The sequence below is a fragment of the Amyelois transitella genome, chromosome 22 (genome assembly GCF_032362555.1).
Source record: "Amyelois transitella isolate CPQ chromosome 22, ilAmyTran1.1, whole genome shotgun sequence".
Lineage (NCBI taxonomy): Eukaryota > Metazoa > Arthropoda > Insecta > Lepidoptera > Pyralidae > Amyelois > Amyelois transitella.
The window spans coordinates 7,123,747-7,136,970 of NC_083525.1; the positions used below are offsets into that span (position 1 = coordinate 7,123,747).

Consider the following 13,224-nt stretch of genomic DNA (forward strand, 5'->3'; position numbering starts at 1 on the left):
GGTATTCGATTCCGCGTTAATTATGCTAAATACATACTACGAATATTTCGATTTTGGCATGTCTACTAGTAATTACTGACTAAATTTTGTACAGATAATCTGCTTTTTGTTAAATTAGGATGATAGAAAACTGAATATTTAAAGGCAATTAATATACTTACTATACTTAATGTTGCACACGACTCGGTCCGCTAAAAATACCGTCTTTTTCAGATCTATATGTACACCAATGCAATGAAGCAGTTCAATGATTTAAATGTAATTAAGAAATACAAAATAACTTTAGCGTTCATAATATTAGTACGGATTTCACTTCAAACAATAGAAATGATGTGTCGTCTCAATCTCAGTATTGAAATTCGATACGCTTTGTCATAACCATCAGTTGCGACGTCATATTCACCTGTAATCCACTTATATTGTCATATTATTCCGAATCGTATAGATAGGAAAGATAATTTTATTTCTTAAAGAACTTTTTATTACTTTCAACTTAGCAGGATCTAAATCTGTGGTAACTTTAAAAAAAAAGCTAACAAACTGGCCAGTAATATAAATTAAATAATACGTGGAAATAAAAAAAAATGCATAAACACTTATCATACTTTCTTTCTCTAAAAAAAAAAACAATCTATTTCTAATTGAAAAATCTCTTTGACAGATGTTCCCGCGCTATGTTGGCCAATCGCATCTCCTATTGGCTGGGCATCACGGGGCCATCTTACACCGTGGATTCAGCATGCTCCAGCTCTCTTTATGCCCTGGAACATGCGTTTAGGGCTATAAGAGACGGCCACTGTGACGCCGCCATTGTCGGAGGCTCAAACTTATGTCTACATCCTTATGTGTCATTGCAGTTCTCTAGGTAAGAATTTAATCATTTGATAAATGCAATTCCTTGTAAATTATATACGTAGAAATATTTTTTATACTTTACAGATTAAAAAAAATCTGTAAATAGATACCTTAGACATATTTCAAACTCTATGTACCTAAATAGGGATGGGAGTGCATTCCAGAACCAAAAATCGCAAAACTAGTTTAGTCAACTTTTTCGGGCGACATTTTTGGATACATTTTCATTTGCTTATGTTTTCATAAGGATCCACAATTATGACTTAAATTTAAACCATTATACGTTTGTGACAATGCCGAAAAAAGTAATAGGAAGGTAAGTTTAAAGTTTGCAACCCTGAAGAGAATTTGGGAAAATATTTAGTTTAATTTTTGATGTCATCTTATTTGACCAATTGTATTCCTTGTAATTTATAGAAGTTATGAATCCATACATAGATAGATTCAAATTCAAATTCAAACTTTTATTTGCATAATATGAGTACAACAAGATAAAACTTTTTATTGCACCATAAGAGTAAAACATCTATAAAAAAAACAGAGATGGTACAAAGGCGGACTTATCCCTAATGCAATCTCCTCCAGTCAACCTTTGGGTTTGAAAGAAACTAAACAGTATCATAATGTACGAGTAGGTTTTTATGTAGCGTATATATTAAAAAACATACATACATATATATAATCACGTCTATATCCCTTGCGGGGTAGACAGAGCCTACAGTCTTGTAAAGACTGATAGGCCACGTTCAGCTATTTGGCTTTAAGATTTGAGATTGAGATTCAAATAGTGACAGGTTGCTAGCCCATCGGCTAAAAGAAGAATCCCAATTTTATAAGCCTACCCCTTAGTCGTCTTTTACGACATCCATGGGAAAGAGATGGAGTGGTCCTATTCTTTTTTGTATTGGTGCCGGGAACCACACGGCGCATAATTAAAAAACTTTATATTATTTCCAGATTGGGTGTGCTTTCCCCCGACGGTCGTTGCAAGAGTTTCGACAACTCCGCCAATGGGTACGCCAGATCTGAAGCCATCGTGGTCTGTTTCCTGCAGAAGGCCAAAGATTCTAAAAGGTACATTTCTTTACATACATTCATACATATGGTCACGTCTATATCCCTTGCCGGGTAGACAGAGCCAACAGTCTTGAAAAGACTGAATGGCCACGTTCAGCTATTTGGCTTAAGGATAGAATTGAGATTCAAATAGTGACAGGTTGCAAGCCCATCGCCTAGAAAAGAATCCCAAGTTCGTAAGCCTATCCCTTAGTCACCTTTTACGACATCTATGGGAAAGAGATGGAGTGGTCCTATTCTTTTTTGTATTGGTGTCGGGAACCACACGGCACTTGTATTGGTACCGGGAACCACACAGCACGGCATTTTTTCTTTATCAAAAGTTAATCTATTATCCAGGTGAATGTGGTCTTTATTTTGAGACTGTTCGCTCTGTCTACTCTGTAAGAAATAAAAGATATTTTAATAGTATATAATATGTAATCTTATCCCACTAACATATTCATATTATAGATGCGAAAGTTTGTAAGGAAATGTGCATGTATATTTTTTAACTTTACGCTCAAATCTACTACACGGATATTAATGAAATTTTGTACACTGGTAGAATAATACCTGTAAAAAATAGTAAGTACTTTTTTCCCAAAATTCCCACGGGAGCTAAGCCTTGGGACGCAACTAGTCATTGATAAGAGACATAACATATAACATATGTCGTGGGCCTGCTGGAAGTTATTTCTCTAGAAATAAGTAGTGTCATTGTACTGAATTTCTCTTTATTTTAAGTTTAACTCTTTTTTTTTTCCTTGATGTACATAAATTAGAAGTTTCTAGACGCAAAAAAGCGATCGCGCCTCTATTTCTGACTGGAAGAAAACCTTATAATTTTACTAAAAACATATAAAAAATTTAAATTTATGCGAAACATTCTTTTTCGTAGTTGAGTAACGAAATTAAAGTACATTATGTTCATTTAGCGTTTGCTCCAATTTTCAGTGGTTTAACCTAATTTTCAGGCGCGGACTCAATTACTATCAGTACCTACTCATTACCGGTATTTAATATAGCTGTTAATAACGTATATCGATACCGTTTAAAAAATTAAGCTTCCATTTTTGATATGAAAATCTGTTTAATTCGGAAATTTTATAGTTAATTTCTCGATTGGAACTTATGTAACTATTTCGCAAGGAAAAACTTACTGATAGCATTTTTGTGAGTATTTTATTTTTTTCTTTAGAGTGTCTTTGGTCGAATCGGTAAGGTGCCGGTTTAAAACGCGTGTTGTGTAAAAGGCACAGGTTTGAACCCCGTCTCGGCCATGTACCAATGACTATTTTCGATGTAATGTACATTAGTTTGAACACTAACCGATGGTCTTACGGTGAGGGAAAACATCGTGAGGAAACCCGCACATTCAGGCAACTGGATGTGTGACCTTGATCCAATACGGGTTAGGTTCCCCTGCAAAGGTCGCAGAGGTCAGATGACGGGAGTCGCTTCGTGTCAAAACCTAACTTACCCAATCCAAAGATCCATAAATAAATAAATACGGGACAAATTACACAGATTGAGTTAGCCTCGAAGTAAGTTCGAAACTTGTGTTAAGAGATACTAACTCAACGATACTATATTTTATAATAAATACCTACGTATATAGATAATCATCCAAGTCCCAGGCCAATCAGAGAAAGTTCGTTTCTCATCATGCCCTGGCCGGGATTCGAACCCGGGACCTCCGGTGACACAGACAAGCGCACTACCGCTGCGCCACAGAGGCTGTCAATGGCCTCTGTGACGCCATGGCCCTTACCCCGGGCCCCTCTCCAGAGTGGTGAGGATGCAACCGGGACTACAGCTAGGAAGAAGACACTATTTAGAAAATTTCAAAACAGTATTTTTTTGTAAAAAAGTAAAGTATCCCGCAAGGGATATAGACGTGATTATATGTATGTATGTATGACCACGTGTTCTTTTTTATTACTACGTAGGTACAAGATATATGCGAAATAAAACTAATTGTAGAGAAATGTAAGATGAAATAAATAGGTACCGTATGTTTTTGTTTTAAGCACTTTTGTTTTGTTTTTGTTAGACTATACCTTGTTAGTTTTCTGTGCATGGCATACACTTCAAGCTTGCATATGCATGCAAGGCATATCAAAGCAATCACACAGAACTGGCAACAGGAACGTAAACAAACAAACTCGGCTCCGATATTAGTATTTGCCGCGGCTAGCGAATTGGGCCAAACCACAGAATGAGCAGAGGCGCATTTAAATTGATTCAGTGGTGCTAAACTATTCGGATTGCTGGTAATCCGGTGAATTGTATGAATGAATACATACATACATATGGTCACGTTTTATGTCCCTTGCGGGGTAGACAGAGCCAACAGTCTTGAAAACACTGAATGGCCACGTTCAGCTATTTGGCTTAATGATAGAATTGAGATTCAAATAGTGATAGGTTGCTCGCCCATCGCCTAAAAAACAATCCCAAGTTTGTAAGCCTATCCCTTAGTCTCCTTTCACTTATATTTATATGTTATAGATATAATGCTGTCGTATAAACTCCTAATGATAAATGACTTTGAATTTAATTTCGTAACTTATTTCCAGGCAAACTCATGCCTTGAGTTCATTCACATCAAAACCGATTTTGATGAAACAAACTTTAAATGTTTTTCTGAGTTAAAACAAATCAACTGGTGAAAGTTTTAAGTAAATCGGTTCAGTACTTTCGGAGATAATCGGGATCAAACATACAGACAGATAGACAGACAGACAAGAAATTAAAAAAAAAATATTTTTGCTTTCTATTATTTATTCTGAGTGTCCCTCTATCCATCAAAAATACTAAATGTACAGACAAAATATTTATTGTTTTATTATATGTACTACCTATAGATAGGTACTAAATTAAGTTAAGAGTGAGTCTTATGTGGTCTTGGAATGCACTGTGAGTTAGATTTACGATATCCATCGAAAATATATGAAGTGATTCTATTCTATAGTCAATTATTAAATAATTATAGTATATTCGTGCCGTGTGGCTCCCGGCACCAATACAAAAAAGAATCCATCAAAGACCACTCCATCTCTTTCCCATGGATGTCGTAAAAGGCGACTAAGGGATAGGCTTACAAACTTGGGATTCTTTTTTAGGCGATGGGCTAGCAACCTGTCACTAGTTGAATCTCATTTCTATCGTTAAGCCAAATAGCTGAACGTGGCCATTCAGTCTTTTCAAGACTGTTGGCTCTGTCTACCCCGCAAGGGATATAGACGTGACCATATGTATATATGTACTATAGTATATTCTTGTTTTAAAAAAATACTATGCGTGGAAACCAAATAGCAAGTCTAGAAACAACAGAAAACAGAAATGTGATATTTGAGAATCACAGAAACGAAGACCTCCTCAATAGATGAATGAACTCCAATTAAAATCGTCCTTTTTAGCAGTCGGTTAAGCGGGAATTCCTCCAAACCACTATAGACAATACAAAGCGGAAATGCTGAGAATAGAATTTTAATTGATTCGCTAACACGGTCTGATCTTTGGTAATATTTAACAATGACCAAGGATATGAGGAGATACGTGTTAAACTAAATCAAATAAAAAATAATTTACCATCAATTTCAAGGCAAGAGTAGCACTATTTGAGCTTGCATGTATCATTTTAGATTTAGGTCAAACGCGATCTATTATAAAAAGAAATAGCAAATGCCGTAAGATTATTATTTATCTCAAGATGTTCTGATCTGTATTGTATTTGTATTGTATTCTTAACAATTAATGTATACTTAAAGATTAGATGTGTCGAGGTGAAACCATTTAATTACAATTGAACTACACTAATCTAATTACCACCTCTTCAAGGCTGCTTCTGATTTGTATTCGTGTGCTTTTTATAGTTTAATCTAATTTTATAATTGCGAAAGAAAGTTTATTTGTTTCTTGCCACTTCTGCTGAATTAATCTTACGTAGTTGTTCCTAACCTGTAGTTCTTATGGGATGCGATCACGATCTCGAGCGGAAAACCTGTATTTTTATAGGTGGCGTTAATGCATCGCTTTATAGATGGGTTTACTTAATTCGTTGCTTTTTGTTGGTGGTTTTAACTTATTTATTCTTTATATTTATGACTTCGTCCGCGTGGAATAGTTATTATGGATGATGCCCATAATAATTATTCCACGCGGACGAAGGATGAATAATTTTCCCCGTCTTTTTTCACATATTCATTATTTCTTTGCTCCTTATAGTTGTAGCGTGATGTTATATTAGCCTTAAGCTTTCCTCGATAAATGGTCTATTCAACGCAAAAAAAATTTTTCAATTCGAACCAGTAGTTCCTGAGATTAGCGCTTTCAAACAAATAAACAAACTCTTCAGCTTTGTAATACTCGTATAAGTATAGATTACAATTCGTGAAGTACAATTCATTATCTAACAGTCTACTATTAGGTTAAACAGAGAACATTTTAATTAGGTAATTTCGTCGCTTTTTGTAGATAGCGGGCGCGGATGCGGGTAGAAGCTAGTATGTTTTATAAAAGCGTTATAAAAATGCATTTTTCTTTAGATTAGCTTTCATAATGAAGATACTAATATATTTATCTCCTTTGTTTCCTACATCTATGATATTTACCAATTTTTGAACTCGAAATCTATTGATGCTGAACTCAATGCTTGCTCATTACTAATTGGGCTGGTTACTTAGTCGCGAATTCAGTGCTGTGTTTTATAAAGTAAACCGTGTGGTTTTCGGCACTTTAGAATAGAAAAATCCATCTCTCTCCCATGGATGTCGTAACTTTTATTTATATATATACATATGATCACGTCTTTATCCCTTGCGGGGTAGACAGAGCCAGCAGTCTTGAAAAGACTGAATAGCCACGTTCAGCTATTAAGCTTAATGATGGAATTGAGATTCAAATAGTGACAGGTTGCTAACCCAATCGCCTAAAAAAGAATCCCAATTTTGTAAGCCTATCCCTTAGTCGCCTTTTACGACATCCATGGGAAAGAGATGGAGTGGTCCTATTCTTTTATTTATATTAAATTAATAATTCGTTCGTCAGGGTATATGCACAACTCCTGCACGCCAAGACGAACTGTGATGGTTACAAGGAACAGGGCATCACGTACCCAGCTGGCCACATACAGAAGCTGCTCCTCCAGGAATTCTACGAGGAGTGCTCCATACCCCCATCGGAGCTGGAGTTCGTCGAAGCCCATGGAACAGGTATAAACATGTCAAGATTAGGAAGCTTTAGGTACAAAAGGTGCAAATAAATCTGCAACTTGCAAAAATTAATTAATTTTTATCAGAAGTTATATAAGTACATATGGTCACGTCTATATCCCTTGCGGGGTAGACAGAGCCAACAATCTTGAAAAGACTGAATGGTCAGCTATTTAGCTTAATGATAGAATTAAGATTCAAATAGTGACAGGTTGCTAGCCTGTTGCCCAAAATAAGAATCCCAAGTTTATAAGCCTATCCCTTAGTCGCCTTTAACGACACCCATGGGAAAGAGATGGGGTGATCCTGTTCTTTTAAATGAGGTCGGGAACCACACGGCACTGGTGCCTAAACATAAATTGTATATATAAATTGAGCATAATATCCCTTATAAGCGTGTATCAGAGAAATATGCAACGTAGACACTCTGACATCATGCAAACCTCTATTTAAAGTATTAAAAATATTGACTGTTGCATGCCTATATATATTCGAATTATGTGTGTTTGTCAAAAATAACCCTAACTTATTTATAAAACGAAATGACACTAGCAAATATAGCTGTAGACATCCTAATAGACTAAATCTACTCATCTCAACCACAAAAGTAAAAAGAATAAATAGCTATCAAATGGCTGTCAAAATATACATACAACGGCCTCAATGAGGATATAAAGTCGCTATCTCTGAATCTCGCTATACTGCTACACATAAACCTAAAGATACACAACTACACGCGTTTAAAAATTAAAGCCTTATTCAACCCACCATATTTTTCCATTTTCCCAGAATGCGCCGAGACAAACATTACAATAAAAGCAAAACATGGTCCATTGTCAAATGACAAGTAGATCCTTACTCAAAGAACAGGTGAATCCTGGAGTAAAATTGTGCTCCCATTAAATATGAACAACACGCAACGTGGACGACACGAAAAATTAAAAATGTGCAGCTTTCTTCATAGCCTTTGTTCACGATACAAAGAGCCATGATAAAGTATTGAGGTGATATTGCATAGAACCGACATTGAATTTAGGTGAAAGCAGTATATTTTAAATATATTATGTGTATTGCCGTGTGGTACCCGGCACCAATACAAAAAAGAATAGGACCACTCCATCTCTTTCCCATGGATGTCGTAAAAGGCGACTAAGGGATAGGCTAACAAACTTGGGATTCTTTTTTAGGCGATGGGCTAGCAACCTGTCACTATTTGAATCTCAATTCTATTATTAAGCTAAATGACTGAATGTGGCCATTCAGTCTTTTCAAGACTGTTGGCTCTGTCTACCCCGCAAGGGATATAGACGGGACCATATGTATGTATGTATTATGTGTATAAGTTATATTATGTGAAAATGGCGTATTCTTGTACTGGCCACTTTAATCATAAATTTCTCCCCTTTGGTTGGAAATTCCAAATTCAAATTTAGACAGCTATTTACATATATATTTGTGTTTCGTTAACCGTCATTCATTTGTTTTTATTTTCCATCACGTGATAGAGAATTCTTTACAATAGGTAGCGCTTAAACAAAATGTATAGGTAAGCTAATGTACTGTAAAACAAGTATGTAAAAACAAATAAAACTACAATAAATAACGAATATCTATACAATTACTAAGCTTACGATGTCATTAAGCGCAATTTATATGGATAACAGTACCTTTTCTAGAATTAAAAATAACGAGTAGATATTTAAAAGATAGAGAGAAGGATGTTCCAAAGATTGCTGACAAATAAAAATACCCCAAATTAAAAAAATAAATATCATCCAGATTTTTTTAAATAAATTCATCAACACTGCAGTCATGTCGTCTCTAGCAACAATAAATCTATCCGCGACTGAACGTCTCTGTAAAATAAAAAGAGATTGGAAACAAAGCGACATCGAGTCCCACTAGCGGAAGGCAAATTTTAATAGCTTTGATGTTGTCTGCAAATTCATATTGCCGGCAAATGAATGTAAATTATCAAAAAGATCTCTTTAATACTGTTTTAGAACGTATTTTTATTAAGTTTTTTTTAAATGTCTCTCATTGATTCCGCATTCGTCAGAGTGAAATAAGTGATAATTAGATATTTTGATAATATTTATTTTCTATTATATTATTCTCGAGACAAGATATTTCTCTCTCGATAGGTAGACGATGTCCCTTTTCAATGTCGTTCGTTATCACAAATTTTATTCAAACAATTACTATACTATCGCTGTTTCGCTTTTTATTATGACGTGAAACGAAAAAAAGATAATTTATCGCGCGATAAAAACGGCGTCGCGCGTTCCATGTTACAGGGACTGGTTTGTTCCCAATTGCACCCTCTACAACAAAACTTCGGAAAGTGGCATATTCTATAATAACAATAAAATTTAACTCTGATAATAGGCTAGCAACCTTTCACTGAAAATATCAATTTTATCATTAAGCCAAACAGCCGTGTGGTTCACCAATTCAAAAAAGAATGGGACAACTCCATCTCTTTCCCATGGATGTCGTAAAAGGCGACTAAGGGATAGGCTTACATACTTGGGATTCTTTTTTAGGCGATGATGGATGTTAGTTATGTCACTAGTTGAATCTCAATTCTATCTTAAAGCCAAAGAGCTGAACGTGGCCTATTAGTCTTTACAAGACTGTTGGCTCTGTCTACCCCGCAAGGGATATAGACGTGATTATATGTATGTATGTATATATATATATGTATAACTCGGTTAGTGTATGGCATGCTGCCAAAAATATTCTCTGGATTCCCTTGGTGCAGACTGGCAACAGTTATACCTACTCTGCACTTTATTGCACTCTTAAATTAAAATAGGTGGACTTAACTCACTGAAACTCTTCTACCTGCAAGTCGTAAAAATCTGAAATTCGCCAAATGGTTTCCCCGAGGGCCGTAAGCGAGCATTAAGAAAAGAATATTCGCATTGGAACGTAAAAAAAACGATATGATTTTTTTTTTGCAAACGCTTCAAATATTCTTGAGAATTGCTACAAAATGTCAAACAGAAATATCCTTCTACTTAAAAAAATATAAAAATTAAAAGAAAACCCTTACCAAATATAAATTCTCTTTAAAAAACAAATAAATACGTATTGAGTGTGGTTCCCGGCACCAATATAAAAAAGAAAAAGACTACTCTCTTTCCCGTGGATGTCGTAAAAGGAGACTAAGGGATAGGCTAATAAAATTGGGATTCTTCTATTAGAGATGAGCTAGCAACCTGTCACTATTTGATTCTCAAAAGCTAAGTTTGGCCTATCAGTCTTTCAAAACTGCTGGCTCTGTCTAACCCGCAAGGGAATATACACGTGATTATATGAATGAATAATGAATTTAGTAAAAAATTTTTTAGAAACATGTCACGTTGGGTCGTCATACATACAGACATGGTTATGTCTATATCCCTTGCGGGGTAGACAGAGCCAACAGTTTTGAAAAGACTAAATGGCCACGTTCAGCTATTCGGCTTAATGATAGAATTGAGATTCAAATAGTGACATAATCCCTCCCGCATTTTCAGTCAATGGTTAAAAACTTAGTGAAAACAGCCGTTTTTCTACCTCTCCGGGAAAGAGGCGTGATTTTATGTATGTATGTATGAAAACAGCCGTGCAAACCATTCGCCACTACTTTACCCGTGTTAAGCCCGACCATTTACCGGCACTAACAATTAGTTTTGTTTCTTTACCCCCCCATTAACCCGTTTCCATTCAAAATTCGCACAGAATTAAATGAATGGAAGTACGTAAAGACAATGGGGCACTTTTGTTTAGCTCTAGTGTTTCCGCGACCGCTTTTAAGCTGAATGCGCTAGCTGTGAAATTAAGTTAAAATGCAGGAACACGACAACATTGTAAAGTAAGAAGAAAGAAAGAAAGAAAAAATATTTATTTGGTACATAATAATATATCGAGAACAAAAACCTTAATCTATAACAACATTTGTACCAAAATGGCCTCCCCTCAGCATTTTTCGTGGTATATACCGCAACGCTGGTCTTCCGTGGGCACCAACGTGGAAAATAAAATAATAAAATAAAAAATAAATTAATTTATAACATGGCTGCTCTCTCTGTACACTATTGCTCGTTGTACCTTATGTCTTATAAGGTATTTGTACACAATGGACACGCAACGCAGTATAGCAGTCACAGCCTCTCACCACCTTTAACTGCTTATATAAAAATTACTTTCAATTTATGTATTTAAATGATAGATGGCTCTGTGGCGCAGCGGTAGTGCGCTCGTCTGGCCCGGAGTTCCCGGGTTCGAATCCCGGCAAGGGAATAATGAGAAACGAACTTTCTCTGATTGTTCTGGGTCTTGGATGTTTTTCTATATAAGTATTTATTGTATCGTTAGATTATTATCTCGTAACACAAGTTTCGAACTTACTTCGAGGGTAGTCAATCTGTGTAACTGTTCCGTATTAAAAAAAAAATGTTAACATACACACTTCACGACTCTTACTATCCCAGAGCGGTAGACTTTGTCACCATCCCTGCATACCTACTCTACATTCATCAATAATTCATCGATTTGGGGTAATTTTGAACTATCGTTTCGCGATTGGATATGAATTCGTTCATCTTGGCTTCATTCTTCCGTCGTTACCATAAACACTCGCCTTGTGTATGCTTAGTTCTTCTGGTTTTTTTATTAATAATTCATCAATCATTACAATTCGTTCAGTTAATTATTACTCACAGAATCATTGCCATTCAAAATGCTACCAGCCTTCTGGGCTTACTCCCGCAATTTATTTCTATGGGACTGCACAATATGTACATTTTATTTTATTTTGTATTCATAATGTATGATTACAACTTAAATATTTATTATATTCTTACACATGAAGGAAGATAATACACTTGCAATATAATGGAATGAGAGAATGACAGTGAAAACCTGGTATTTAACTTTATCTTTCGTTCAACAGGTACCAAAGTGGGCGACCCTGAAGAGCTGTTGGCCATCGACGAGATCTTCTGCACGGGGCGGTCAGATCCTCTTCTCATAGGATCCATTAAGTCCAATTTGGGTCACACTGAACCTGCGTCTGGTCTTTGTTCCATTGCCAAGGTTAGCCTTTTAACCGACATCAATCGTACCTCCCACTGATCGATCTTTCTAACTGTTTGTTTGTTTGTTTGTAAACTCTTTATTGCAATTGTTGTGGGTCTTTCGCAGAAAACCAAATAAAAGGCAAAGTATTCTGATTTGTATTGGTCTTGGTTAATTATTTTAATTTACGCTACTCTGCATTTTTTTCTGAAAAAGGAAAGGCAAATCCTTAAATCGGTGATAATAATATTGGGCATGTTACATACATACATACCATCACGCCTGGTTCCCATTGGGGTAGGCAGAGACTATGGATTTCCACTTGCTACTTACATATCATTATCCGATCCCAAGTTTCAAAGAAATCCAACTGAAAATCAGGCTATGTTAATATCAATAAATTCAGCAGTCAACAAAGCAATAAATTCATTTCCTATTCCCCAGATGTGCATAGCCTATGGCACTGGTCTAATACCACCTAATCTCAACTTCAACAAACCAAGAGAGGGAGTTGCAGCATTCGCTGAGAACCGCCTTCAGGTAGTCACGGAGAAGACGCCGTGGAACAAGGGGATGTGTGGCATCAACAGTTTCGGCTTCGGAGGCGCTAATGCCCACGTGTTGCTGAAGAACGTTGGCAGGCAAAAGGTTTGTTCAAACTCTTATTGGTTTTTTAGTAATGTATGTGAAAAAAGGAAAACAGCGTTGCACAAAATTTTACTAGTGTTTTTTAAACAGCAACATCATCTTGCATTTTTATGTAAACAGTATGAGTTTGTACCATGATTTAAAAAAACGCAAAAGATCTAACAGAATCATCTGCATGCAGGATCTTAATCAATAACAAAATCCTTAAGTCACATAGTTACAGACTACATTCTTTGTTAATATTTAAATGAATTTATGGCTCATTTGGCGGACTTTTGTGTAGGTTATTTATATTATTATTTTTTATTTTAACATATATAATTGAACCAGTATCTAACAATACAAAGTAGAAACATACTTTGGGTCATACTCAAATCAA

The 13,224-nt window shown here is 35.7% G+C and overlaps 1 protein-coding gene across 1 annotated transcript in view; it reads left to right on the plus strand.

Annotated features, from left to right (window-relative positions):
• Positions 1 to 13,224, plus strand: part of LOC106129873 (fatty acid synthase) — a 59,936-nt gene that overhangs the window by 13,872 nt on the left and 32,840 nt on the right. Inside the window, exons 5-9 of the mRNA XM_060950713.1 lie at positions 662 to 865; positions 1,813 to 1,929; positions 6,967 to 7,130; positions 12,073 to 12,215; positions 12,642 to 12,845. Coding sequence (XP_060806696.1) covers positions 662 to 865; positions 1,813 to 1,929; positions 6,967 to 7,130; positions 12,073 to 12,215; positions 12,642 to 12,845 — 832 coding nt within the window. The remainder of the gene's footprint in view (positions 1 to 661; positions 866 to 1,812; positions 1,930 to 6,966; positions 7,131 to 12,072; positions 12,216 to 12,641; positions 12,846 to 13,224) is intronic.